The sequence below is a fragment of the Aspergillus fijiensis genome (genome assembly GCF_003184825.1).
Source record: "Aspergillus fijiensis CBS 313.89 unplaced genomic scaffold BO72scaffold_5, whole genome shotgun sequence".
Lineage (NCBI taxonomy): Eukaryota > Fungi > Ascomycota > Eurotiomycetes > Eurotiales > Aspergillaceae > Aspergillus > Aspergillus fijiensis.
The window spans coordinates 71781-99572 of record NW_024468981.1 but is presented as its reverse complement, the minus strand read 5'-3'; the positions used below and the strand labels follow the sequence as shown (position 1 = coordinate 99572).

The 27792-nt window shown below is 52.3% G+C and overlaps 8 protein-coding genes across 8 annotated transcripts; 3 read left to right on the top strand and 5 right to left on the bottom strand.

The window, feature by feature from the left end:
- The first annotated feature begins 188 nt into the window (after window positions 1-188).
- Window positions 189-4748, top strand: BO72DRAFT_524317 (xanthine dehydrogenase). Its single transcript, XM_040949860.1, has 4 exons — window positions 189-492; window positions 557-650; window positions 697-2799; window positions 2862-4748. Exons 1-4 carry the CDS (start codon window positions 213-215, stop codon window positions 4573-4575), a joined length of 4191 nt encoding a protein of 1396 aa, XP_040805359.1. The 5' UTR covers window positions 189-212; the 3' UTR covers window positions 4576-4748.
- Window positions 4749-5355: 607 nt separating this feature from the next.
- BO72DRAFT_444407 (uncharacterized protein) lies at window positions 5356-6456 on the top strand. Its single transcript, XM_040943799.1, has one exon. It carries the CDS (start codon window positions 5370-5372, stop codon window positions 6231-6233), a length of 864 nt encoding a protein of 287 aa, XP_040805358.1. The 5' UTR covers window positions 5356-5369; the 3' UTR covers window positions 6234-6456.
- Window positions 6457-9049: 2593 nt separating this feature from the next.
- BO72DRAFT_455261 (uncharacterized protein) lies at window positions 9050-10527 on the bottom strand (the record flags this gene model as incomplete). The annotated part of the gene is made up of 3 exons (XM_040946225.1): window positions 9050-9483; window positions 9740-9942; window positions 10403-10527. 3 exons carry the CDS (start codon window positions 10525-10527, stop codon window positions 9050-9052), a joined length of 762 nt encoding a protein of 253 aa, XP_040805357.1.
- Window positions 10528-11833: 1306 nt separating this feature from the next.
- Window positions 11834-12883, bottom strand: BO72DRAFT_444406 (GNAT family N-acetyltransferase). The gene has a single exon (XM_040943798.1). The coding sequence runs from the start codon at window positions 12437-12439 to the stop codon at window positions 11930-11932; it is 510 nt and encodes a 169-aa protein (XP_040805356.1). The 5' UTR covers window positions 12440-12883; the 3' UTR covers window positions 11834-11929.
- On the top strand, window positions 12537-15145 carry BO72DRAFT_516179 (Zn(II)2Cys6 transcription factor; the record flags this gene model as incomplete). The annotated part of the gene is made up of 5 exons (XM_040949572.1): window positions 12537-12961; window positions 13015-13143; window positions 13195-13861; window positions 13893-14399; window positions 14459-15145. Exons 1-5 carry the CDS (start codon window positions 12879-12881, stop codon window positions 15143-15145), a joined length of 2073 nt encoding a protein of 690 aa, XP_040805355.1. The 5' UTR covers window positions 12537-12878.
- Window positions 15146-15390: 245 nt separating this feature from the next.
- Window positions 15391-17011, bottom strand: BO72DRAFT_455258 (aminopeptidase; the record flags this gene model as incomplete). Its single annotated transcript, XM_040946224.1, has 3 exons — window positions 15391-15516; window positions 15569-16710; window positions 16771-17011. 3 exons carry the CDS (start codon window positions 17009-17011, stop codon window positions 15391-15393), a joined length of 1509 nt encoding a protein of 502 aa, XP_040805354.1.
- A 1280-nt stretch (window positions 17012-18291) lies between these two features.
- Window positions 18292-19417, bottom strand: BO72DRAFT_206643 (uncharacterized protein). Its single transcript, XM_040939623.1, has 6 exons — window positions 19039-19417; window positions 18924-18976; window positions 18817-18876; window positions 18690-18767; window positions 18562-18639; window positions 18292-18501 (listed from the first exon to the last, which is right to left on the bottom strand). Exons 1-6 carry the CDS (start codon window positions 19284-19286, stop codon window positions 18344-18346), a joined length of 675 nt encoding a protein of 224 aa, XP_040805353.1. The 5' UTR covers window positions 19287-19417; the 3' UTR covers window positions 18292-18343.
- A 1863-nt stretch (window positions 19418-21280) lies between these two features.
- On the bottom strand, window positions 21281-23219 carry BO72DRAFT_492170 (putative amino acid transporter; the record flags this gene model as incomplete). Its single annotated transcript, XM_040948267.1, has 5 exons — window positions 21281-21847; window positions 21923-22262; window positions 22375-22498; window positions 22562-22742; window positions 22797-23219. The coding sequence occupies 5 exons, from the start codon at window positions 23217-23219 to the stop codon at window positions 21281-21283; spliced, it is 1635 nt and encodes a 544-aa protein (XP_040805352.1).
- Between the last annotated feature and the right edge of the window lie 4573 nt (window positions 23220-27792).

The following is a 27792-nucleotide window of genomic DNA, read 5'->3' as shown; positions in this document are numbered from 1 at the left end:
GATCCCACGTCCACGTACGGAGTACTGTACTTTGGTAGCTGTCGGTGATCCATGTCTTTTGGGCATTCCTGCTTCGTATTTTGCGTCTTTTGATTGGGGGCAGCTTGCAGCATCACGTGTAGGACAACTGCTTTTCTTCTCCCCCCCTCCGTCCTCCCCAGCTTCATTCCTGATTTTTGTCGGCCGTTGTCGAATATGAGTCTGATGCAATCATGAATGCGTCTCATCCTCTTTATGACTACCTTGTCTCTTCCAATGCCACCTCCACCCTTATCTTTTATCTAAACGGGACGCAAATCGCTCTCCGCGATCCAAATCCTCAGTGGACGCTGCTGGACTTCATCCGAGCCCAAGATGGACTCACTGGAACGAAGCTGGGCTGTGGCGAGGGCGGCTGTGGTGCCTGTACAGTGGTGCTGCAGACACGACATCCTTGCAGCCGACGGCTAGTCCATAGGGCAGTCAATGCCTGTCTGTATCCGCTGGTCGGAGGTAGGCGTACTCCAGCTTGAGTTTCAGCCATGGGTCGTACTGACCGTTCCGTGGAATGCTGCAGTGGTAGGAAAGCATGTTATTACCGTCGAGGGTTTAGGAAGTGTTGAACACCCGCATCCTTTGCAAGAGCGTCTGGCGAAGCTCCATGGCTCCCAGTAAGGCTGTTTCCGCATTTGTTTGGCTATGATCTAATCATTGCAGGTGCGGGTTCTGTACCCCCGGCATCGTTATGTCACTATATGCTGTCATCCGCAACGCATACGACCCGCGGACCGGTACCTTCCTGCTGTCCGAAGATGATATTGAAATGAAGGGCCATCTCGATGGAAACCTGTGTCGGTGTACTGGATACAAACCAATTCTTCAGGCGGCCAAGACATTTGTTCGTGAGGACCTCCAGGCGCGCCTGCAGTCTGTGGTTTCCACTACCACGGATAAGACAGACGAAACCGTCGATTTGCCGGTACTTCCGGCCCAATCATGCGGGCGACCTGGCGGATGTTGTCGCGATAGCCCTTCATCGTCCTCATGCTCATCGAGCTCAGATAAGGCCAATTCGTCTCCGTTGACCACGCCAGAGGAGAAAACTCCAGCAATTCCACAATTCGACTTCATTCCGTATGTGCCACAGACGGAGCTGATCTACCCTCCTGGTCTGGCGAACTTTACCCCTCAGTTGCTATATTATGCAGACGATCGGAGAATATGGCTTCGTCCGGTCACCCTTCAGCAGACTGTAGATCTCTTGGCGTGCTTTCCATCTGCCACGCTGGTTGGCGGTGCTTCGGAGGTTCAGATTGATGTTCGCTTCAAAAACCTTGCAGCCGACGTATCGATCTTTATCGGAGACATCGAAGAGCTAGCTCAAATCAACCTGGTTGAACACGACAGTGGTGCAAAGGAGCTGATAATTGGTGGGAATGCTTCTCTCACTGATGTGGAGGAAGAATGCCAGCGCCTTGCTCCAATCCTGGGTTCTTCCGGCTCAGTACTATCGGCCATGGCTAAGGTGCTCCGGTACTTTGCTGGGCGACAGATCCGCAACGCAGCCTCACTAGCGGGAAACATTGCGACGGCCTCTCCCATCTCAGACATGAACCCGCTACTTCTCGCAGTGAACGCCACAGTTGTTGTGCGCGCCCATGAGGAGGAGCAAGCCCTGGCCATGGAGAAAATGTTTCTGGGATATCGCAAGACCGCCCTGCCAAAGGGCAGTCTAATCACTGAAATCCGCATTCCGCTGCCGTCTTCGGGGTGTCGCGAGATCACGAAATCATACAAGCAAGCTAAGCGAAAAGATGATGATATCGCCATCGTGACTGCCGCCTTCCGCGTCCGCTTGGCAAGCGACAACACTGTTGAAAATGCTTCTCTCGCGTACGGCGGGATGGCACCGACCACCGTGCTTGCCCACAAAGCTAGTGCTACCCTCAAGGGCAAGAAATGGGGAACGCAGGCCGTTCTTGATGCGACGGTGGATGCGCTTCTCGCGGACTTTGATCTTGTATTCAGCGTTCCGGGTGGGATGGCAACTTACCGCCGGACACTGGCTGTTTCATTCTTCTTCCGCTTCTGGCACGAAGTTATAGCAGAATATCAACTCGCCGCTCCTATGCCCTCCGATCTGACAGACGAGATCCACCGCAAGATCTCTTACGGTACCCGAGATGATATTAATCCGCACGAGCAACGGGTAGTGGGGAAGGCACTCCCTCACCTGTCCGGGCTCAAACATACCACCGGCGAGGCAGAATACCTCGATGATATGCCACCCCAACACCGACAACTATTTGGAGCATTGGTTCTCTCGCAACGTGCGCATGCCAAACTTGTATCCGTTGACTGGACACCTGCTCTTGCGCCAGGACTAGCGACCGGCTACATCGATCACACGAGCATCCCGATCGAGAAGAACCTGTGGGGATCAGTTGTGCACGATGAACCTTTCTTTGCGATCGATGAGGTACTGTCGCACGGTCAGCCTATCGGGATGGTGTATGCCGAGACGGCTATCCTGGCCCAGGCAGCTGCAAAAGCCGTAAAGATCGAATATGAAGATCTTCCGGCTATTCTCACCATCGATGACGCAATCACAGCGAAGAGTTTCTTCCCACACGGCAAGGAACTGCGCAAAGGTGCGCCGCCGGCGGAAATGGACGCAGTATTTCGCAGATGCGACCGAACCTTTTCGGGTGTAACACGGATAGGCGGACAGGAGCATTTCTACCTTGAGACGAATGCTGCCATGGCGATCCCGAGTACGGAAGATGGTGGAATGGAAATCTGGTCATCAACGCAGAACACGTATGTTCTCCAGCCCACACCATTGCGCAAACTGTCCGCTAAGCATGCTAACGTTCCTGTAGTATGGAAACCCAAGACTTCGTCAGTCAAGTAACAGGAGTTCCCGCTAACCGCATCAACGCACGAGTCAAACGGATGGGTGGCGCTTTTGGAGGCAAAGAATCGCGAAGCGTGCAGCTAGCTTGCCTGGTAGCCATCGCAGCCAAGAAAGCCCGCCGACCGGTGCGTGCGATGCTTCCCCGAGATGAGGACATGATGACTACCGGACAGCGACATCCGGTTCAGTGTCGCTGGAAGGTTGGTGTCACCAATGAAGGAAAGCTTATCGCGTTATCTGCCGACTGTTACAACAATGCAGGCTGGTCCACTGACATGAGCGGGGCGGTGATGGACCGCTGCTGCACGCATTTGGACAATTGTTATGAGATCCCGAATGTGCATATCCGGGGATGGGTGTGTCGAACCAATACCCATAGCAATACGGCCTTCCGTGGGTTTGGTGCTCCTCAGAGCATGTTCTTCACCGAGACGATCATGAATGCGATTGCTGAGGGGCTAAAAATTCCCGTGGATGAGCTGCGGAGACGTAACCTGTACACTATCGGGCAGCGGACGCCCTTCCTACAGCAGATTGACGAAGATTGGCATGTGCCGATGCTCTTAGAACAGGTGCGCAAAGAGGCCAGATATGACGAGCGGAGAGAGCAAATTGTAAGGTTCAATGCCACACATCGCTGGCGCAAACGGGGTATCTGCTTGATTCCGAGCAAGTTCGGGATATCATTCGCCACAGCTTTGCATCTGAATCAAGCTGCTGCATCGGTCAAGATCTATACAGATGGATCAGTACTGCTTAACCACGGTGGAACAGAAATGGGCCAAGGGCTGTACACGAAGATGGCCCAAGTCGCGGCGCAGGCGCTGGGAGTCCCATTCGAGAGTGTGTTTACGCAAGACACCTCGTCTTACCAGACAGCCAATGCCTCACCAACAGCCGCGTCCTCTGGCAGCGATCTGAATGGAATGGCGATTCAGGATGCCTGCGATCAGCTGAACGAACGGCTAAAGCCGTACCGGGAGCAATTCGGTCCTGACGCGACGATGGCACAGATGGCGCACGCCGCGTATCGCGATCGAGTCAACTTAGCGGCCAGCGGATTCTGGAAGATGCCTAAAATCGGGTATCAGTGGGGAAACTATGATGTTGAGACCGTGAAGCCAATGTACTACTATTTCACGCAGGGTGTAGCATGCACCGAAGTCGAGATGGATCTGCTGACGGGTGATCATACGGTGCTGCGGACGGACATCAAAATGGATGTTGGACGCTCGATCAATCCGGCCATCGACTATGGACAAATCGAAGGGGCGTTCGTGCAGGGTCAAGGTCTCTTCACTATGGAAGAGAGTTTGTGGAGCCGCAGTGGGCAGCTGGCGACGCGAGGCCCCGGGACGTACAAGATCCCTGGCTTCAGTGACATCCCGCAGGAGTTCAATGTGAGTTTCTTGCAGGGTGTGTCGTGGTCCCACCTGCGGTCGATTCAGTCAAGCAAAGGTATTGGAGAACCGCCTCTATTCTTGGGGTCGACCGTATTGTTTGCGCTCCGCGATGCCTTGCGTAGTGCTCGTGAACAGAATGGCGTGCAGGCAGCATTGGCGCTCGATAGCCCGGCCACAGCGGAGAGGCTGCGATTGTTGGTTGGAGATGACTTGGTGAAGAAGAGCCAGGTTGAGGCGAAAGAGGGCGAGACAAACTTTTTCGTTGCGGTCGCGTAGTGTGTGAAGACCATGTAGTCGATTCGATCTGTGTATTTAGCATTGTAATGATTAGCATAGTAGGTATTCCGTAAGTAGGACAGGCAGATCATGGTACATCGGTGACTGGACAGGCCTTTATCGTACATGTATCTTGAAACCGAGAACCTCTGTACATACCGCGGGATTTATCTTTCAGATAGAAGAGATTGTTTTGAAATCGATTTGCTGATCTTGTTGTTGATGGGGAGAACTTCACGGATTGGTGGAAGGTATTCGAATGGCCATGGCATCACGTGGCCAAACTTCGTGGCAGGCAATAATTAAATTGTGGTGCAAACGTGATGAGAGAATGCGGTACAACAGAAGAAAGACCACACCCTGGGATTGTACTGTATATCCAGCCTCGTAGTACCCGGACCCCAATCACAAATAACTCGGGGACGGCCGGTCGGGCCCAACTTACAGCTGCCATGGCTGCCACCGGTGCTTGGACCCCTGGCAAAACGTGGGAAAAGCATTGCTTCACAAATCTCGGCTAGTTTCTCTCTTTTCTCTCAGTTCTCCTGACTAGAACCGACTAAATGGAAGCTATTTGCGGGTGCGCCTTCATTGCCAGCGCAATTGCGGTCAATCCAGCCGACGGTTGACTGAAATGAGCCATCCTTACTGGTCAACAAGGAGGAGTGTCGATAGAAAGAAGAAAGGGTCCACACTGGGCCGCTTGAACTATTTGATCTCCTGAGTTCCCCCTCTGGCAAGGAATTGAAGATAACCAGATCTCTTCATCCCACTGACAATTGTCTCTTTGCAAGATGGTCCGACTCTTGAGCTCGACCTTGGTTCTCCTCGCTGCACTGCAGGTGAGTGGAGCCAGTCCATCGGTTGTGACCCTCACATCGAGCTATACCAGCACCGCGGTAACGACTATCACCACCTCCATCCCGAGTGTCTCCATCACCAGCACTTGCACCTGGGGTACTGTCGCTCCGACGGGTTGTGCCAATACCATCTGGTATGATGCAGGAAACTACTGGTCGGCCACGTGCACTACCTCCGCCTACAGTGCCAGTACCACCAAGATGACCTACTCCTGGGTCAGCGTGGACGCGTGCACCGATGCGTGCACCCACTACAGCAACTGCGCGGGCGTCAACTGGGATGACAGCGAAACCTGCCGGATCCTTGCCGGGTCACTGGAATTGGTGCCAGCCTCGAGCAGTGTTTTGGCCGTCGAGCTCTTTTTTTTCGACCCCTGTACCTCGCGAGTGACCTCGTATGTTCCGGAGACTTTGACTCGCACCTCGACTTCCGAGTATACATCTTTGATCGTCTCCACCCTCACTCCCACTCCCACTCCCACTTCGACTCTGGGTGACACCCCAACGCCTACCTCATCAACGTCGGTACATCTCATACCCTCTGCGTCGAGTGCTCCGGTTCTGTTCCCGCCCACATCAGCGCGTTCGAGCTCCTCAGCTCCCGCCACCCTTCCACAGTCATCCGGAAGCCCTTTGGCGACCTCGTCATCCATTGTCAGCACCAGATCGTCCGCCACCGTCTCCCCTATGACCAGCGCTGCACCCGCACCATCCAGTGCGCCGGACGAGGTCGAGACTCTGTATTCCACCATTTACACCACCGAGTTGGTGACTTTCTTCACGGAGTGTGCGATCTGATCGACGTTCCATGATTGTACATCAACATCCTCTGAACCGGCATCGATGGAGGCATGAGATTAGGACGTTGAGCATCGATAATGGACTCGGTGGGCTCAAGCTCGAAGAAAAGCGCTCAAAGATCGCATCGTGTAATATCGCTTCGGTTGCTTGATATATGGTTCTGAGACCAAACAGCCTCGATTAGCCTTAGCTCAACAAGTTATGCTCAAGGAAGGTGAAATATACCCGAAGTCCACCGAGGTTGGCATGGAGATTGTGGAACAGAAAGCACTGCCAGCAATCTGCAAGACCGGATAATGTCGCCTACACAAGCTCCACTGCCCACGTATGTAGTGTATCGTAGTCTAAGCGATTGGCGAGGTTTGATTAATTGGACTTCGCCGGTGGTTTCGTTTCACGAAGAGCACACTGGGTCCAGGGCACTATGGTCAATGGATAATTAGCAACGCGTTATCCGCAAGCGAACAGTAACTCGCCTTCATGATCCCCTTTGTCGTTTGCTTTGTATCTTTGGACAATATTCGATGCCGGAGATGACAGCCAGAACCCTCCTGTCCAGAAAGCGAGCCTAGAAGATCAGACTGTTGACAAACATTGGATTAGTATTGCGCGTCATCTCGTCTTGAGTGCAAGGAAGCTTTACCTTGATAATTTCTCGTATCGTCAGGTCTTCCCAATAGCATTTGTCGCATTTAGCCCGGGTCTTTCCTCGCCCCATAGCCTTGACTACGTTCACCCTCGATCTTGGTCTTTCGTGCTCTGATTGCCTGCAGACTGTTGTCAATGTTAGCGACTCTCTTCAAGCACTGATGAAATACTTACATGGAAGATGTTATTACCCCATTTGTATTTTCTGTCAAGGACGTGAATGATGGATGAATTCAGACTACATGAGACTATCTGAGAGGAACCATTAACGTGCGTGGCGGGCGGTGAGCGGCCTGAGGCATAAGGCCCGAGACGGCCGGCATATTTATAGTCTTCCTGGCACCATCATGCAGACCTTTGCGACATTCGAGACAGGATAGTCATGCCACTCCATCCTGGACAGTGAGTGTCTACCTCTCCGGGCGAGTTACCCTGCATCCACATTCGAAATCGGACAAAATCTTAATCTGCCTCCAGACTATAGGCAGTACACGATGCTTTCGTTTCGCCAGCATAGCCCTGTATCTGCCGGCCTGTGCAAATCGGGGTTTAAATCTTCTTCTAACGCGTCGGCCGTGCCACTCATTGCAAATACTCGATGAAGGATTCACTGAAGTTGAAGCAGTTTCATTGACGGCAAAGGAAGATTGACCGGGTTGGCCGTATGCAAAGTGAGAATACTGCCAGACTGAAGCATTTCGTCTGATGCTAGGTTGTATAGCTTTGCGTATTAAACACTGTCTCTAGTGCTAGATGCTAGATTAGGGCTAATAGGCGGCGGAGAACAATCCCAAATGTCGTGTTGTATCGTAGGCCATTCCTTGCACTCTTGTTTGCGTCGGGATGTGCCGGATCCCAACCGCAATGCACACACGCGGTCGTCTCTTGCTTCGTTTGACTGACTTTCACTTTTTTCTGCTGGGCAACCATTTTACCCGAGCTGTGATTATCCCAATACTGGTAACAGCTTCTGCACCACATCTCGGACTTCTCATCTGGCTCGAGTGGGTTCCAGTAGATCTGAACACTCTCCGGGATTGCCTTGCCACATTTGGAACAATGTCTGTCGACCTTCGGCTTAACCTTGGGCATTCCAAATGATCCGTCGGTCCGCCAATTCGGTGGAGGCACTTCATTATCTCGAATATATCAACCCATGCATCCTAGACAAGTATACTCACTTTCGTGACCCTCTTGAGAGTGTGCTGCGAAGGAGCTCATAGTAATTTCGTGTCCATCATTGATACATTTGGACCTCGCTTCCTTGTCAATGCGTTTTGCCTTCGCTTCTTGCTCCCGGAAATCTGGGGAAGGCACCCATCCTTCTTGTATCGATAGTCACAGCTGCCGCACATCTTTTTGAATTTATGCCCTGGTAGTGGGCGCGGCAAGATGTTCCACACACCTAGCGGCCACCGACAGTTTGCACAATGCGTTGCCCAACGGCGTCCGCCAAGAGGCTAAGAGATAGGTAATGCCCTGTTAAGACGCTCATGGGCACTTGAGATGGTAAATTTCCCTAGATCAGCAGCGAAACTCTTACTACTAGAGCCATGGAAATCACTGGGGTAAACGTAGGGAGGTTCAAAACTTTCCGCCATCACAATCGTGGTGTTCTCGAGTAAGATTATCATCCAATTCGCATCTTCGATGTTTATTTCCGGATCCGTGGATTTTGGAAACCGGGCAACTAGCCGAAAGTTTGGTTGTCGATCAGGTCTCGCACGATTATACATATAATCAATCTATAGCCTTCTCCTTTCCAGCTCGAACCAAACCTCGGTGTGACGATATTCGCTTATGAGCACCTTCTGGCCGCGTGTGCGTGTGCTCCTTTCTATCCACCCACGTCTTCGGAACTGACACTGCAGACCTAATGTAAAGGCCATTGTCTTCCTGAACCTAGGTATTCATGACAAGGTCCAGATAAAGTCCTCTGAGCTGATCCTCCTTCATGATGATTGGCAGAAGAAGCACTTCATCTTGTACCGGCAAATATTGTCCGTACCACTGGACTAATTGCCCGTTCAATCTTATTGATCACTTGGTCGATCTTCTCTTCCGATGTGTCAGCTAAGGTAGACCACATTTTCTTCCGGGGTTTGGCGTGCTAGAGTCCAGATATGTCTGATAGTGCCCTCGAGTCGGTATCTAAATATGGTCTGTTATGCCTCGACATCGTCCAGTTCTAGGTTAAGCACTCGATAGACATATTTCTCATGGGATTCATTGGGACGACGTAGGGGAAACTCATCCGTGTCCAGCAGCTCACTTTCAATATTCTCTTTCTCCAGTCCCTCCTCTGCCTCTCGTCTTCCAGGTCTTGGTGGTGAAGAGGACCAGTCGAAAAATTCTTCTTCGTCATTCGCCACATCTTCAACGATTGACTTACTCACCTGTGCCTCATTGACATCTCGCTTCATCCAATCAGGACGCAACGATTCAGCGTATTTGGATCGCGGACGTGGCTTGCTGGGGATCATGACCCCCCAATCCCAATTTTCCTGGTCTTCAGGGTAGAAAGAATCATACGGCAAATGCATTGCTTCGCTTTTACCATGGTCTCGCGTAGGGCTGACTTGGGGCCTCTCGCCTCTACCTGCCGATCTTCCAATAGCTTGGTTGATTACCTCGTTGCGGTCAGTCAGAAAACAGCACGAGGCTGAGCAGCGGGTGGAGCGCGTGTCTTAATCTGAAATATCTTATCAATCTGTTGGAGACCTGTCTCCAACTGCTGGGTCTTTCCCTTGGTAGGCCTTGCCTTATTGGTACGCTTATAGACCCGGGAACGGGGGGTGGGCGTCTATTCAGTGGGTTTGTGGTCGACCCGTTCCCCAAGGTCACCTTATCATCACTTTTGTTCGGTGTTTTGGGGGTAGCTGGCGAGTCTTGTACATCTCCGATGACTAGGAGCCCCACATCCATATCTCTATGGCCTGTTGGGGGGACCGAAGTCCGTGCTCCAAGCAAGCTGTCCACCACGGGGCCAGCCCCGTCCTGGGACTGGTTACCCCCCGTGGCTGCGGCCTTTGCAAATAAGTTGGTGATCATTGTCGAGCTCTATTAAACACATTCAACATTAGTCCCCAGTCAAATGTGATTGGAAAGAATGACTTGCGGACACGTGAGTAGTGGTGGTGGTGGTGATGGCGGCCGTTCGTAAAAGCCGCTACTGCGCGACATGGCGATCGATAGCATTTCTCCAAGCGCGTTCCCCAAAGATAGGAGATTACTGCTCTCGATAATAGATTCGAATTCAATTTTGGGGCCAATGACCCAGCGGACAGCAGAGTGCTTGTCCTAGACCGAAAGGTGGTTGGTGTCACCGTCTTTAAAATCGAAGAATATCGCTATTTGCTTATTATAATCCATCGCCTCTTTCTCCTCCCTTCGGCAATCCGCTTGATTCATAACATTTTAAACTCAGCAATACAGTTAGCATAGCTTCCTGTGGGTAAAGGTGCGCCACTCACGATGATCCTCAAGTCCCAATCTTTGCAAGAGAGAAGATTACTTACAGCAAACTTCTTCGGCTGACGATGGTCATCGTCATCGCGGCCCACTGGCCCATGTCGATGAGTGGACCCTGATCAGGTTTCCGCAGATAACTTGAACCCGTCATGTAGACAGGCCGTCGATCCATGTCTGAGTGGCATTCCGACCACAAGGTTGGCAGCACGAACGCTCAACAGAGACGAACGCACGAATAGCTTTCGGAAAATTTCAAGCTCAGAAATGGTAAAAGTCAAACTACCTAGTTTCTGATATCAGTTAGCATATCACATGGCACTAATCCTATGCCGCAAAGGCTAAATAGATGAATCGGCGGGAAAAAGGCATGATGCTTAAGGGAAGAGAACTTACATCCACCAAGGTAGCTAGACCGACCAAGTTACAATAACTTATTAGGTCATCCTGAAAGGTTTCATGGTAAAGAAATGTGAACTCCGTGATAGAATCATATTCATATGTATCAAAGAGTACACTAAATGAGCGACGAAGGACTTGGATGATCTCCAAGGATGCTCATGTATGTTTCATGGAAGGGAAAGATCAAAAGAGGGATTGGAAGCAGACGAGTAATTAGAATTGGGAACGAGAATGAGAGTGGAGAGGAAGTCCATGATGGAAGGAGAGTTGGGGGAGGAAGACGAAGTGGAAGAGAGACAGGAAGAGGATCTGGGTAGGCAGGGCTCCAAAACTTGAGCTGCAGTATTCAATGACAGCCAAAGTAGTAGCTGTGAATCGACCGGATGTTCTATTCAAATGAATGGCATCGTTACAAGATTCAATCCAAAGAGCTCAGGTGAATAATGCTCAGCAAGGGCCAGCCTTCTACATTGGATAAATACGCAGTTCCAGTAAGTCCAACCATTCAATGGAATAGGGTTCAAGTAGGTCAAGCTTGGCTACGTGGCAGCCTTCTATCCTATGGCAGAATATTCAATATCTCGCTATCTAGCAATATGATTCGTCTATTCAATTTCGAGGGCATTGATGAAACAGGCTAATGGGCAACCTCCTACTCGGTGAGATATGCCGGGGGGCTAGAGTTAGCTGGTAGAGATCGTGCTTAGGGTATCCTCTTGTCATGAGCATAATAGTCTTTGTTGCGTCCGAACGCGGCACTGCGCATTGGGGAAAGGTACATAGTAGAATCTAGCATACTAAGTAATGTATTATGCACCGACCAGTACTTCGAGGCACATAGGTGCAACGCATAGCACTTGGAAAAGCTTTGCTCTCTGGTAGCAGAGAGAATTGATGCTATTGACTACACCCCAGTTAAAGCGAGCATGCACTTCGAAAGAATTTCTAAGCCTATGTTTGCACAGGAGCCTGCGAAGGCTATCTATGGGCAACTTCGGTGGCGACATTAGAACTCAAATGTACCAGTTTGCGATATAACCACGCCATCGGCTGATTGCCATCCAAACTATGCTATCAGTCTCAGAATCACGCTTCAATTATGGCTAAAAGCAGTAGAGGAAAAAGTATAGTTAAATGCCGCAATGCCAACGCAATCTATATCCCACCCAAGAAACCTAAAGCACCAACTCCCAAAATTCCCCCGTCGACTTGAACCCCAACTTCTCATCCTCCTCCGTCGAAACAAGCCGATACCCCTCCTTCTCATACAGCCGCCGCGCCGACACAAGAACACTATTCGTCCACAGCCGAATGCGCGCATACCCGGCCTCGCGCGCAAACTCCGTGCATTGATGAATCAAAGCTCGTCCGAGGCCCAGACCCCGTGCGCTGGGTTCCACCAGCAATAAGCGGAGCTTGGCGGCATTGTCATCGGAGTTTCGGTCATTGACCAGCATGACGCAGCCCAGGAATTGGCCATCGCGGTCGTCGGCGATCCAGCAGCGTTCGCGGGCGGGGTCGTAGTTCTCGATGAAGTCGACGGTGACGCCGGCGACGAGGGCCTCGAAGCGCTCGCTCCAGCCGTATTCTTGTGCGTAGAGCGCGCCGTGGCGGTGGACAATCCAGCCCATGTCTCCTGGCCGGTGGTGGCGGAGGGTGTATGCGTTGGTGGTTGTTGAGGTCATTGGGTGCGGTGGTTGGTCGCTCGGTGGGTAAATGGGTATAGGACCAATTTATGCGCACAACGGGGCAGATTGAAGAAAAGTGGAAAGGACTGGAAAATCTAAAGGGAGGGCAGGAGTGAGGTCGTCAAGGAGGTATAGACGGGAATTTATGTGAGCCCAGTTGCTGCAGGCCTCGTGGGGGCATTTCGGCCAGTTTAAAGTTGACCGTACGCTAGACCAAACTGGGGAGAAAGACCCACCCATATCGTGCTATAGCCAGTCATGTGAGAAAGCCGAGCACAAGCGGATTCTCTCTCCCTCTCCGAGACCAATCGGAAAGAGCTAGCGTCGGTGGGCGTAAATCTGGCCGATAGAAAACTTTTCCCCTTGAAGAATCTCCGCATATTGGTGGAGTGCGTGTGGAAGAGCAGTACCTTTTACCAGGCATCGTCATCATGTCATGCAGCCCGGTAACTCGGCACAGAGATCGCAGGGGTTACTGCAGCAAGCGCGGAGCTCCCTAGGAACCAAAAGACCTGTAGCGTGAGTCTCATCCCCACCTTCAATTCCACGCTCTAACCACACGAAGGAACCAGATGCCAAAGATGCCATGCTCAAAAAGTCAAATGCTCGGGGGGGAGACCCTGCTCGCGGTGCCACATGGCGGGATGTGAGCACGAATGCAGTTATGTCGTCCGCGACCGCAAAGTGCGCATCGACGAAAGGTAGGCAGCTGCTACCGATGCAGCAACCGTCCCGCGCTGACCTGCCGCCAGCTATCTGGAACAGTTGATTCGAGACAGTGAAGAGCTGCGTAAGCACCGACTGAGGTCGCAAAGCCATGTCCTTCCCACCATAGAGCAGCACCCTTTTTCTGCAACGGAAAGAAGCGACACGAGGACTCGGAATCCGTTGCTTGAAGACCGGCCGTGGTTCCAGACTCACGAGGGATTGGCACTTCCCGTTTATGTTAGCGAGGCAGCATGTACGGGCTTTGCCACGCGTCTGTGCCAATGCCTCGACGGCAACAAAAGCGCAACGCCGCATATTCTCCGCACGCGATTAATCCCAGAATCAACCCTCAACCAAGTGGCCCATTCTGGGATCCAATGGCCCAGTTTGGCCCGTGCTCGGTTGCTGGTCAACACCGCGCTGGGCCACGCAAACCCACCCTTTCATCTCGCCCTGCGTAAATCCACCCTCGACCACCTCCAACACATCTACGAGCAAGGTCTCTTCAATGACGCGATCTTCCTGTGCAAGTACTTTGCGCTTTTTGCCTTGGGAGAAGTTTACTCATTCCACAATGATGGAGGAGAAAAGGGCACGGTGCCAGGGATGGCGTACTATGCTCGCGCCATCGGTCTGATTTCCGTGCCACCGGAGCGACCTACCATCATTCACATCGAGGCTCTTCTGATCTTGGTAACCTCGTCTCCGTGGGTATTCTGTCATTATGTGCTGACTCCTCCAGGCCCTCTATAGCCAGTCCCTTAACCGACAGCACTCCGCCTACCTCATGGTCGGCAACGCCTTGCGCTTCGCACTCCTCGTCGGTCTGAACCACAACATCCCGGACACCCAATGCCCCGGTCGGATTGCGCGAGAACATCGTGTGCGTTTGTGGTGGACAATCTACGTCTTTGATCGGTCCTGGAGCCTGAAATTAGGCCTGCCAGTGCAGATCAACGATGAAGCCATCCACGTTGACCTGCCCACGAACCTCGACTCCGAGAATTACCACAACGAGCTCGTGGACAGCTCATACCAAGCCGCTTTCGTCAGACTCGCCAGAATCTCCAGCACAATCATGCGCACGATCTACAGCCGTAGCAACTTCACCGAGACGTTCCTCCAGCGGGAGCAAAGGATCCTCCTTGACCTGCAGGAGTGGACACAGTCCCTACCCAACCACCTCCACCTCCATACCACCAGGCACAATCCCAAATGCACCATTCTCGTCCATCTCCAATTCAACTACGTAGGAACTTGTTCCTCCCCATCTCCCGTTCCAACCGAAAGCTGACCCATTTAACACAGTGCGTCATCCTGGCCATCCGCCCAATCCTCCTCACCCTCCTCAATCATCTCTCGCCAAACCTGACCCCCAACGAGCCCGCTATCCCTGCAACCCTCGCCGCTCTCAAAGACGCATGCATCCATTCCGCCCGCCACACTCTGACCCTCTGCACGAACGAATGGACGAACGGCGCCTCCTCGACCTACGGCTACGCCTTCGCCCAGTACATCTTCACTGCCGCCCTGGTTCTGCTCATCTCAAGTCTGCTACCAGGTGGCACAGCGGAGGACCTCACGTCCGTGGAGACCGTCATTGAGATGCTGAAATCCTTGGTCGCGAACGGTAGTCTCGTCGCAGATGACTTGTTCCACCATCTTGTACGGGCGCAGCACTGTCTGCGGAGCGGACGGTTCGCATCGCGGGTGGCGAAGCAGCAGGGGTTGTCGCTGTCCGTCGCCTCCCCTTCGGCACAATCTCCATTTCCGGCAGTGCTTTGGTCCAAGGGACAGGCTGATAATCTCCCGAGCACGGGTCATTTCGATGCTGGAGGCGCAGCGGCAGGGTCCGCTTACATGGTCCTGGATCAGCCGCTCATGCAGGATTTCCTGACCCGGGATGTCGAGGAGTATGGGTTGTTTGATGCGGGGGAGATGGCCGGGGTGGAAACGGATCTCTGGCCTGGTTTGCCACTGTGGGCTGCTTGGTAACTTCCTATCAAGTGTCTTTTAGATTGGAAGCATAGAAATCTGGAGGTCGAGAGATGGGTGTTCTAACGCGCGCCGCCTCGCAACTGTATCTAAAGTTAAAGTCAACAAAACAAAGCTTGTCGGTGCCAAATATAGATTGTGCCAAAAAATATTTATTCATCTAACCAAGTAAGTAACTCAAAATAAACCATCAGAACAAGACTCTATCTAGCCAAAAATGATAGAGATCTGTGGTCTATCATCGATCACATTTGCAAGCGGTGGCCGCGGTATTTCCGCGGCTCGTGGGAGAAAGTGCTGACATCAGCATCGGTGCGCTCAGGGAAGCCCTCAAACGACCGCGCGTATGTTGCAATAAAGTGACCGACAAGCTGTAGGACGTCAGTTGCAAGCAAGAGCAGCTAAACACAAACCGATACGTACCTTGGTGTTGATTTCCCAAGCAGTAAGGTCCAGATTTGAGACGTCATCTCCAATCTGATGGTAGTTGGGATCATACCAATCTCCCGCCTTACCACCGAACATCTCTTCCTCTTCCTTGGTCTTGACACCTTCTGCGCCAGTTGCAATGCCTCCGGCGGGAATGCCATGACGGATGAAGGCGTCGTAGTCACTGCGGCCATCAAAGGGGATGTAGGTGTAGTTGAGGTCGTGTGCCTCGTAGTAGTCTGTGAATAAGTCGCGCAGTTCCTCTGATCCCACGGGATTGATGGCGTTGGTGGCGTTGTATACCTGGTACGCATAGTTTGGTGAGCACATCATGTCCATATCGCCTGAAACCCTAATCTTGTGATTCTCCTCCGGAGTCAGTTGGTCCACATAGTAATCACTACCCAGGAGACCTTCTTCTTCTCCAGCCCACCAAGCAAGACGCACGCAGTTGTTGACGCTGAACTGGGTGAGTTTTGTTGCCAGTTCCAAGAGAGTCAGAGTACCAGAGCCGTCGTCATTGATACCCGGACCTTCGGCTACACTGTCAGTGTGGGCTCCAGCCATGACACAATTATCGTGATCTCCTTCGACAGTCTGTGCGATAATATTTGTAGTGATGATTGTCTCCACAATACCGTCAATGTAGGCAATACCATCCACCTTCTCGCCCTTCTTCAGCTGCTCCAGGACAGGTGCCGCATCACTGTCTGAGATGCCGAAAGTGGCAACATGGTCTGGGGTGGGAGTGCCAAGAGTCCCAGATAGATCGCCCTTCTCGTTATTGTAGACCACTGCCGCAATGGCGCCTGCTTTGCCGGCCAGGTCGGACTTGGTTCCGAATGGACAAGTGCCCCGAGAAATGAATGCAATGGCACCAGAAAGATTGCCGGGGTAGTCGGAGAACTCGCATCCATGATTGGCGACTGCCACCAATGGACCGTAGACAGGCTCCCTGTCTTTTGTGGGAGGCGTCAGCCCCATCGGGGTAGCTGAGGAGGGCACCGTGTGGCCGAGGACGAGGCGCGACTCGAAGACATTTCCGGTCACCGCAGGAAAGGATTGATTGGTGATGGTGTAGTAGTCGCCGAGCTCGACAAGGGTGGAGTGGATGTAATCTAAGGTTCCGAGGTGACCTAGCAGATTGAAGGTTAGAAGGTGAGTCACAGAGCAGCGGAGATGAGTGAGGTGCGCACCTTTGCTGCCAATGACACGGGTTGGGTGCTGATATTCCTCCTCGCTGAGCTTTGCAATCTCGTAGAGCTCCTCGGCTCTTTTGAGGAGGTTCTCGGCTTTGACTTCTTTCTGCAGCAGCTCAGAGTCGATGAGCTGCTTGCTCGACGTCGAGAGCTCGGACTGCGATGAAGAAGCTTGGAACAGGGGCAATTGAAGAGCTCCGGCCGGCCCAAGAAGGGCGGGGAGGAGAGAGAGCTTCATGGTGAAGCCCAAATCGATGTTGAATGTAGGAGTCAGGTCGATTGGACAAAGAGTGAGTGACTGAAGTGGAAGAGGAAGAGACAGGGAGCCGAGGAGGTTGGGGACAAACAAGCTGGGGGATGGTCAGCTGATAAGCGATAAGATCATGGATAAGCCCCGTGACCTCCCGATCGGGCATTTGCGGACTTTCTGAATTGGGATTAGCTCGTCGCCTCACAACAATAGCAGCTCATAATAGGTGGATCCTCAATGATGACATCCAATGCAGCAGCACACCTTTTGCCCTGCCGCCATTGATGAGCACGCTCCCGACTTTTGTTATGACTTCGAAATCGGAATCTAATCAGACCCAGAGATCCAATCGCCCTTTTGGCATGGAAAATACTCCGAGCACTTCATCCACGTCATTGTCACAGTGTCATATCCGCCTATTAGTATATATTCGTGGTATCCGCGGTCGCACAAATGGTAAGTGCTGACAATGACATGGGTGAACCTTGTTCTATATGAAACCCATCACAAAAACGCTTTCATCTATTTGGTCAATCGATTTGGTCAGTTGATTTGGATAATCGATTTGGTTAATCTCCCATTCTCAGCGCGTCCGCCATCGATGGAGTTAAGCGCTCAACTCGGCGGCGACATGATCGACTGGCCGAAGATGAGCCTCTTCGAATTGCAAGTGTCGCTGCTTCTGACATCCTCCCTTGAGTTGAGATCAGGACCGCTGGATTTTCTCCCATCCACTAGTCCTCTATTGTGTAGCACGCTAGGAACGTAACTCCTAGAAGACTTATCAAGATAGCTTTCACTTGAAGTAAGGAGCCCCCTGCAAGGATGAGATGCACAAGATAGTAGATATAAATTGGGATGATGCTCAGCTGAGCTCAAGGGCAGTATGCACAAGCGGTTCGAACTTGCATCTTTCACTTGGCACCTTCTTCGAGCTTTCAGCTCTCTTACAACATACCCATCTGGCCCACTCTCGAAATCGACTGATTATGCATGGGACAACTCCGGGCGCCAGATAACCCGGCAGCAAGTGCGCTTGTCTGCAGTCTCTGGCTGTGTCGGGCCTGAAATAGTTCCAGGGGCCAAACGGCCAAGTGACCACAGCTCGGGGACCCCAACCAATCGGCCGAGAGTTCGACAGTCACTCTCCATGCTTCTAGAAAGTCGCTACCTCAGTCTCTTACTGACTTCCACAGTTCTCTACATTGTCGTATAATATATAATTTACACAGATTCCGCAACCGCTCGCAGAGCTCAATTGTTATTCGACATAGTCACGCCAGCATATCCTAGAAATACAACCTCAGCTCATGGCCCCACTTAGATATCATAGGTGTGGGCCTGGACGTTGATCGTCTCGACGGTGAAGGTCTTGGAGTCGGAGGTCTTAAGGCCGGTGGAGGTGACCTCGTTGGTGGCCAGGGTGCCGGCGAAGGTGCTGTCCGCGGCGTTCAGGACGATCGTGGTGTCGATGTACTCTGTTCTCATGGTTAGATGTCTTCCGGGAAGGGCGGGAGCAAAGGGCTGGGGGGACTCACGGTGAGCGCGAGCAGTGCTCTTGCAGGCATCGTCCTGGCATTCGACGGCGGTGCCCCAGCCTTGAGCTTGGCCGGAGCCTGTGAAGTGTTAGCATTGGCAACTGGGGAGAAATGGTTGAGGAACGTACTGGTCGACAGAGTCGAGACGACCTTGCCGTTAAGAGAGACGGTCTGATCGTACTTGGAGGTGGAATCGTTGTACTTGTCTGAGAATTGTCAATGGCTATCGTGCAGGGAACGAAGAGGTGAACGTACATTCCATGGTCACCTTGTCACCGGCATTGGCCGGAACTTGGGTGCCACCAAGCTGCGTGTCTGCTCATCGTTAGGGCCCTCTCGATCATAACCTCGGGAAGACTTACCCTCGAGGGTGCTGGCCCAGATGCACCACTGGCCGGAGGTACCGCCGCAGTTGCTAGATGCCGTCAGTATTGTGTCCAATGGTTTGGCCAGGATTAACCGGTCTCCATGACGTACGCATTGGGGTCGGAGAAAGAAACAGCAAGCGCCTGGATCAGATCACCGCCGCTGGTGCCCATGCCGGGCCACAGGGCGAGACGGTCCGCGACGGGGCTGGGAACTTCGGGGAGCACAAGAGTGGTCGTGGCCTCGCGGATCCAGCTCTGAGTAGGACCCAGGCTGAAGTAGGGACCGAAGCCAACGGTAGACTGAGCGTTGGCCAGGCCGAGGACGGCGAGGGCAGCGAGGGTTTCGAGACGAAGCATTGTGACGAGAGGTGAGTAGGATGATTTGAGGTGGTGGCTGGCAGGGTTGCACGAGGTTACTGAGCGATTAAAACGAGCGACTGACAACAGGCTTTATAGGATGATGTCGCTCGACAGCTGTAGGAGTTCTAGAATGAAAGGGGCCACATCCACCACGGAGATTAGTCCGAGAATGGCTCTTCATGGCCATACGTGGGATGAATGTGTTTCGAGTTCACAACGTCCCGCACTAAAAACAGTACAGGAGAGAGTCAGAGGATGTTTCAGGACAAGACGGAGTCCGCCCTACCGGGAGAATACAGCAACAGCAGTAGGGTGCTGGTCCCTTGTGGAGAAGAAGTGGTCTGAGCAAGGCCTCTAGTTTCAATCCGACACGTTTGCTCCACCCCGGTTTCAAGCCAAGCCCCTGAGCCGTGGATCACTGCTGTTTTGGGTGGGATGTAAAAGAGTGCAAAAGCTGCAGAAGAGCATGAGAGAGGACAGCTCAGCTGATCGCCCCCAAGTGTAGGAAGGAACATGGTTCATGTGTGAGGCGCTGTTCATCGTAAGTATGCGAGTTGGAGAAAGGTATGGAGAGCATCAGCGGAAGTGGTTCGGCACTCACTGCCACTTACCGAAAGCTTGGCTTTGCCGTACTTGTCAACGATTCGCAAATGAATACATCCAGCCGAATGGCAGAATAGCCTGAGACCTTGAGTATATTACTATGTTTAATTCTTATTACGGTCACGGTGTAAACCGATCCCCTGACCACTCTTTCTTGCTCATGCAGAATCAACGCCCCCTTGATCAGGTTAGTCCCAATATACAATCTCCGCGGGCTATGCGGCAATTACTCCGCATCTAGAATGGACACGGTATGGAATACTTCCTCTCTTCTATATCTCCGTCTCGTAAGAGCCTGGATGGTGATCATGTTTGCTCAATCTGTAACTGGAGCCTGACTCCGGTTAGAGCCAGATTCCTGACCGCCAAGCTTTAATCAGTGGAAACTCTATTCAATGTGAAGCGCAGAGAGATTATGACCCATCACAGGTAAAGACATACATTCGAGACCACTCATGTTCCATTCCATTGATGATTATGACCAGACAAAGTGGCCATGCGGCGATTGTCTTTATCATTGCCCCACAACAACACTCGCGCAACGCAAACCCAGGCATGGCTGCAAGTTGACTATCGTGGAGATACTTGGAGACAATCGATGTTGGTGCAGCAATTCTGCCTCGAAGCTTGAGCATCAACCTCTTCCTGCCGATGTGATCCAAGCTTGAGAGGCGGAAAAGTGAGAATGAAGACATGGAGAACGGCTTACTGGCTACATGTAGAGCTTACCCAGACATCGGCTGACCCGCAATTGCAAGAGACTAGATTTATACGCAGAATTGGTATCAAGGCGACCCGCTTCGACGAGAAGAGGAAGCTTCCAAGGCCTGCATTGGGACTGAGAAGAGTGGTATGAATCTTCTATTTTGTGGGCGCCTTAAGCCCCGAGACAGTTGGCAGACAAGATCCTGAAGTGCTCGCTCGGTCGCAAGCATCTACGAAGACTATGATTGGGAAGAGAGATATATGAGTTTGAGAAGCAGTGAGTGTATGGGTCGGGAAGGGGCAGATGCGGGCCCGCCCTGATGGTCTCCTAAAGCGGGCGCCCTACTGAGAGCATGCATGACATTTCTCCATAGGTAAACTCCTATCTTTCAAGTTGATACAGAGCATACAATGGCAGAAGTAAGCTGCATTGATAGGGAAAGGGTGGAATAGAATACAAACAGCATTTATATCGTTAAATTTAAGTCTGGCAAGATTTTAACAAGGTGATAATAGTTCGACTTTCACAAACCTTATACTGCTACTGCAAAAGCCCTCTCATGCCACGTGGCATGAGTACGCTAGCTCTATGAACAACACATGTTCTAATACTCGAAGTGCAAGTTGATATAACTCCACGGATCAACTATGATAATGTATATTATGTACAACCACCTATCTCTTTAATCAAACACGGCATCCACTGCCTTACGAAGATACTTCGTCGGCCCCTTCCGCTCTGTCTTGGTCTCGACATCGTGCCCATCCACGTAGAACCGTCTCGGGGCGTCGAGGTCAATCGTGCGAGCATCCACCCACCACGGCCCGCGGTAGTAGCATCGCGCCGCCAGGTACAGGACCACGATAGCCACGACAGAGACGTAGTTGGCGAAGAAGTTCTTCGCGCTGGGGCTTTCTCCGAGAGGCCATACACTCAGGTAGAATTCCGCGATGATGAGGATGATGCACCAAACAAGACCCCAGATGGCGCCGTAGGGGTATGTCCACGACTTCCAGGGGAGATCCTCTACCGATCGACCCTGGACCTTCCAGGCGTAGCGCATGCGGAGGTGCGACAGACATATCGTGCCCCAGCCAAAAAGGGTGAAGAGGGAAGTCAGGTTTGAGAACCAGGTGAAGACGTTGGCGCCAGAGTTAGAGACGTTGAGGTAGGCAAGACCGCCTCCAATGAGGAGGGTTATGGCCATTCCTGCAATCGGGCGGCCTTGCTTGTCGGCCTTGCCGAAGATCTGACCGGGCGGAGCAGATGATCATATTAGTCGCTAGCGCTGCAATGTAGGAGGAAAGGAATGAGAGGCACTAACCTTGGGAGCCATATTCAGGTGTGTCAAGCCCATCAAAGTACGCGAGCCACCATAGGCCGAGATACTGCCGGTCGACAAAACTGATATGAAGATCACCGCGTTCATGATATGAGCTAGAGGTTCCAGTCCAGCGTTGCGGAAGGCTATAACAAATGGTGAAGCATTAACGCCGTCGCCACCGAAGAGGTCCTTGTTGTACGGAGAGACGGTGATGGTGATCATCAAGGAGCCCAGGACGTAGAACAGAGACAAACGGACCCAGATGGACCCGACAGCTCGGGGGACAGCCTTGCGTGGATTATCAGTCTCAGCAGCGACCAAAGCAGCGTTTTCTGAACCACTGAGTGTTAAGGGAAAGGGGTCAGCTAGGTATAGAAGAGTAGCAGTCTGGGCAAACTTCAAGACCAATCCTTGCTACCCTGAAGTATAGCCAGATAATAGGGGTCAAGTACCTCATTGCAAAGATACACGTAGGCATAATGGACAAGAATCCTTTGAACCCGTTGATGAACGGCGAGGAGTTCCAGTACCGGAACCCGATCGGACCCTCAGCAGGAGCGCCACCGGCCGAAATGACTAAGGAAGTGAGCCCCGGAACAGGATATTGTGCTGTGCCACAGAGGAACTTGAACCACTTACCGATGCACGAGATGATCACCACAAAGATCCAGCCAAACTTGATAGTAGAGGCTGTAACTTCGACCTCTCCGAAGAATCTCACGGCGACAACGTTGACGGCAATAATAACAATCCAAAAAATAGTGATCCAGGCCGCTGTAGGTACTTTGGTCGTCCAGAAGCTAAGCACAGTAACAACGCCCTGTACATTCAATGATCAGTGGACAGTGTATTCAACACAGCAAGAGCAACACACCTGCAGCTCGTTGGCGATTGTGATCCAGTAGGAGAACCAGTATGCCCAGCCAAGGGAAAAGGCCATTGACCGGTCAATGAAGATCGACGTCCACTGCGTGAACGCGGACGGCAATGGATACATGACTGCCATCTCTCCAATCGAATGACTGACGGCCCAAATCATCGTACAACTGAGGAGATAGCCAATCAGAAGCGCTGCTGGGCCAGCATTGCTTAGAGAAGTTCCACTTCCAAGCCATAATCCCATTCCGATGGAGGAGCCAAGCGCAATCATGGTCAGGTGCCGCGTCGACAACGAGCGGTGCAGATCGGTTTCGGCGCCATGGTCGACGTCAGGAGAGGCCCAGTCGCCAGTGGGCTCGAGATGCTTCTCCTTGGAACTGGATGTTTCGTATGCAGGTGCATTGCTGTGGTCGTCCATCGTGAATGACCTCGATGGAGAAGGGTGGGTGTACGTGCAAAGAGATGGGAAGAAGGGGAAGAAGACGCGAAGAAAATCACCACGTATAAGATTGGGCGGGCGACGGAAGATTGATATAAGACTTGTCCGTCGAGGTCGTGGAACCTAGTGAGGTCGGCTTGCAGCCTCTGAGAAGCCGAAGTCAATTTGATGAATGATGTGCAGGGGGCAAATTGGAACAACAGATAAGACAAACATACTCAGCCCACTCGCTATGGTTCGCTATCGGGAAGCAGGCGAGCAGGCAGATAAAGAATCTTGTCGCAGCTTCCAGTCAAGTGGTGTTGGGTGGTGTGTCAACATTTGCCCCATCGGCTTGTCCGCTGCGAGCAAGGCCAGCAAAATCTTCTGGAAGACTGGCAGGAGCGTGGATCCTGCGAGAAGAACTGATAACCACTGTGAGGCCCATCCAATAGGCGATCACACGGTATCAGAAGGCGCAGGGCCTGTGCCACTCATTTAATGGCTTTCTTGGCCACGGTACAATCAGGAGACAGCTGTTATCGGCTCTAAGTGAGACCGCTCGTGTCGCCAACTCTCCAGCATCTGGGGAATGTTACATCGGCTCGATGGGCTGGCCCAGGTTGGACGGATGACCATCACGGCCAGTCGGGATAGCCACCCGGATGCGGCCATCTCAGCCGTCGAAGGATGAATGCACCCTCACGCTGTGCTCGCGTGGCGTGAAATCAATACCGTCGTAGAGGTGGCGCCAGTCTCATCCCTTGCAGGCGAGGAATGCAAGAGGCATATCGGTCAAAGAAAGACAGCAGCTGGACTCGTTCGACTCAGCCCAAGCTCCATGGAACCTGTCGTCTCCAGCGACTAGAGCAGGTCCGCAATGCGGAGTACAGGATACTCTATTTCTTCAAGATAAGAATAGGACAGAGAATGGGCGCCATCGCGGGCCAGGAGAGGGGCTTCCAGGGCTTATCGGCGGCCAAGCGTAATGCTCAGCCGGTCTGCGGGTGAATCTGACGTGGTGGTGCGAGTCTAACGCACTGGTGCTGCGAACTATAATCAAATGGACCCGCGAGATTAAGCTATCAAATCCATACTGGACCAATTGCAGCATTTGGTGCCGGTGATCGGCGCCGGATTGGCGCGATAGCATCGCTCACTTTTACCCCGGAATGGCGTCAGGACAGATAAACAATTCCCGGATATCGCCGGAGATTGTTCTATCCCCCCTATCCTTTGACCGGTGCATTGTTATGCGTGTGAAACATATCCCCTGTCACCAGCTATTGTCGAGCGAGCGTGCGGCAGGGCAATAAGATCAGGCAAGCTCATTATCGAGTCCTCGTCTCACTTGAGCCGGATGGTACATCCCCTTGCGTCTGATGAACCTGCACGTGGCGAATAGGTCAATTATCCCTCTGCGCTGCTGGACTGGCTAGACCGAGGCCCTGCGCTGTCGTTCATCGAGGTCCAGCGATCGTCGAGGTAACGGCACGGTCGGCCTCCTTAGTCTGGCCGGGAAGCAACTTCGATGCGTTGACTTTCCCACGGTCGCATACACCACTTAACTCGTGAAAACCTCTCGGATAGTGTTTAACGTACATCCGGAAGAGAACCCAGCGGTTTGGGGCCTCCAAATAGTAGGATATTTTTGAAAACCCGTCCGAATCCGGGGTACCGACGACATGGCAGCAGCCCGAATCCAGCACCAGCATCTGATCCCCAGAATTTCCCCAGATCTAGGCCAGAGTCTAACTGCTGCTTTTCCCGCCAATTCATCCATGGGTCCAGAGTTTGTGCTGAGAAATGGTTCACGCATTAGGTTACCAATGGGCGGGGACAGATAATCGAAGGATTAAGCGTCACCAATCGCCTGCGCACGCCTTTGTCGTCCATTTAGGCCTCGAGTGCATGTAGCATGCCTCTGTAGATTGGATGTGAGCAGACCCCTCACCGCTAAGTTGCCACTGTGAAGGAGAAAATGGACACACTCCATCTCTCGAGCGAGATATAGTCAGAAACCTCTGTTCGTATGTATGCTCCCGCAACCAATGAATGCACTTTCCAACGAGGAGAACATCCAAGGTCGTGATCGATGAAGCCTAACGTAGCGTGCTTCCCTGAATACTGGATGGCAGTTGGGTATCTCCTTACATCCACCAGCCTGAGGTCCAGACCAGGCGCTCTTTCCAGGTGCTGAGTAACCCTCCGGTCGGCACAAAGAGAGCAAAGTTCGAGCAATCCTAGACACGACCAGCGCGGGGAAATTGACTGTTCATTTTCGTAGCTCTCAATCAGCTACCGCTGCCTCTACCTCAGGCGCGCTTAAAATGTTGAGCGGTGTTCTCGAGGAGACACAGTTGGTCTCAAGCATTACACAACACCGGCATGAGAGCAGTTGAGCTTTACTGTCCTTCGGCAAGCTAAGTTGTCGGGTGCGGGAGAAATGCTCGGACGGGTTGTTTTGCTCCTCAAGCCTACAGGCCTTATTTTGGCCATTCATTCAACTTGAATTTGTTCTTATGCACTGAGCATTCTCGGACAGTAGTCTGCAGATCCGAGAATACCGTATCTTCTTGTCTTCGGCGTAGTCCCATCGATAATAAGCGCTTTTTCTGACACTCGTGCACGAAGTCTTTCAAGGTCTCGACGGCCAGTTCACCAGTCAGAGGCATATGTACGGTCGGCCGGTTCCACGAAGACCTGTACATGTCAGCCGCTATGAAGTCTTGTCAACAGCAGTAGACGCAACCGACGTTGGTTTTCCGGCTTCTGGTTCAGTGTGAGTTATGTGGGATATTTGTCATGTGACAATGCTGACCGCGCTGTTTGTAACAGATCAGGTCCCCGTTTCAGCGCTTCAGATCATCTCGATTGATTTGAGTATTATCCTCATGTGAATGCAATCGAACACCCTTCTGATATGGGCGAGCGCACTCCGGGTACATTGAAATCACAATACCGTTGCGAGATGGAGAATGTCAGTACTTCTTTGCCGTGTCACCAACCGATTTCCGGAATCGGATTGCAGCAAAAGATACGTTGCTAGTCATGGGGAGCAATAAGACACGTTTCGACAGTGCACATTGTGTGTTGACGACGGAGGCCCCAGAGAAGAAGCGTGGTCCCATGGAGTGCGCGGATTAGACTACATCAGAAGAAGATGTTCCTAGAATCGATCGGGGTGGCCTTCTCTCGATCGGAGAGGGGCTTAGGAGCCTGAGATCACCATGAATTGGTGGACTGTATGAGTCAGTCCCAGTGGAATTCATCAATTACTCTTCGCATGACTAGAGAGAGCTTACTAAGAGACCCTTCACCACACTGATACGCGCTTTGACCAGAGGTTGGGCGACAGCAATCAATCTGACATCTTGGGGTTGTGATTACCTCTTGCTGTGTGTCCTCTCTGTCCAGCCTGTCGCTACGAGCCGGGACCTGGCACCATCTCGAATGAGGATCTATCAGGGGCCCAACACCACACTGAGGCAGGCCTGCCCAGCCGGATAATAAGAACATATCAGTGTACCGCTTGCAGCAAGACCTAGATCACTCTGATCGGGCAAAACTGCACGCTGATACGTGAGTGGCACGGGTCAGATCAGCCCGATTCGGAAGACTTTCCAATGCTGCTGGCCGAGAGCGCCTGCATCGGACAACAAGTCGTGAATCGCGGAGACTGCAGCATCACGCACTTCGGTTACCACAATTAACCGGCTGTGACCATTGCGGACTGGGGTTTGACCGTGTTCACGTGGAAAGAGCAGCGCAGCTGAACGAGCCGTTGCCGGCTCAGACTTTCGGTAACGCGTCCTGTCGCCGAAATTCGGCTGTCGTATTCGCCGGTCTTGGTGGCAGCCCAAGCCTCACAAGGCTACAATTGATCGAAGACGAGTGAAGAAACGGAGTTTCGCTGCCATTGATTTTGATTGTTTTGATGAGACTATGATGGAGAGGCTTGACGGTGGCGTCAGAGGGTCTCTGGTTGGCACCAATCAGCCATATCGACGCTACATAGATGACCACGCCCAGCCAGGCCGCCAGGCGATGGCGAGCATAGCGCAACGGAAGAGGCTTCGGGTGGGCGTCAGACAAGCCTCCATAGACCGGCTCGTGCCGAAATGGACAACTCGCGTTGTTCAAGATGATTGAGTGCTCGGGAGAAGTCGACAACCGTATGATAGACTATAGGAGTAGTTCTTAATGACCATCCAAAGATATTCTTCGACAGATGGAATGAAAATTATCCTCCGTCAGGCATGCGGAGTAGGTATCTGGTAGGAGTCAAGAAAGAGGGTCTACCCGACCGTCGGTTAAAATAAGGGGAATCAGGGAAATCAGGACGGGTTCAACACGAAGAAGGAAAGTCTCCGAGGCAGAAATAAACCGACTGGACTGGGCAGGAAACACGGCCTCCACCGAGACTGGGGAAAAACCGCTCCCCCAGGCGGGTCTGATTCGTTCCCCAACCGAAATCCCCGGACCTCCGCATTCCCTGCCGATGATCTTTACTCTTTGAAGTCATCCATCCCCCATGCAGGTCTCGCACCACCCTCCATCCGGAACACCTGCA

Excerpts from the sequence above, each read along its gene's own strand:
- BO72DRAFT_524317 (XM_040949860.1), top strand. The coding sequence starts at position 213 with ATGAATGCGTCTCATCCTCTTTATGACTACCTTGTCTCTTCCAATGCC. Across the intron at positions 651-696 it reads GCGAAGCTCCATGGCTCCCA|GTGCGGGTTCTGTACCCCCG; the intron begins GTAAGGCTGTTT and ends TAATCATTGCAG. Across the intron at positions 2,800-2,861 it reads TGGTCATCAACGCAGAACAC|TATGGAAACCCAAGACTTCG; the intron begins GTATGTTCTCCA and ends ACGTTCCTGTAG.
- BO72DRAFT_444407 (XM_040943799.1), top strand. The coding sequence starts at position 5,370 with ATGGTCCGACTCTTGAGCTCGACCTTGGTTCTCCTCGCTGCACTGCAG.
- BO72DRAFT_444406 (XM_040943798.1), bottom strand. The coding sequence starts at position 12,439 with ATGACCTCAACAACCACCAACGCATACACCCTCCGCCACCACCGGCCA.
- BO72DRAFT_206643 (XM_040939623.1), bottom strand. The coding sequence starts at position 19,286 with ATGCTTCGTCTCGAAACCCTCGCTGCCCTCGCCGTCCTCGGCCTGGCC. Across the intron at positions 18,977-19,038 it reads TCTTTCTCCGACCCCAATGC|CAACTGCGGCGGTACCTCCG; the intron begins GTACGTCATGGA and ends GACGGCATCTAG. Across the intron at positions 18,768-18,816 it reads TGACAAGGTGACCATGGAAT|ACAAGTACAACGATTCCACC; the intron begins GTACGTTCACCT and ends GACAATTCTCAG.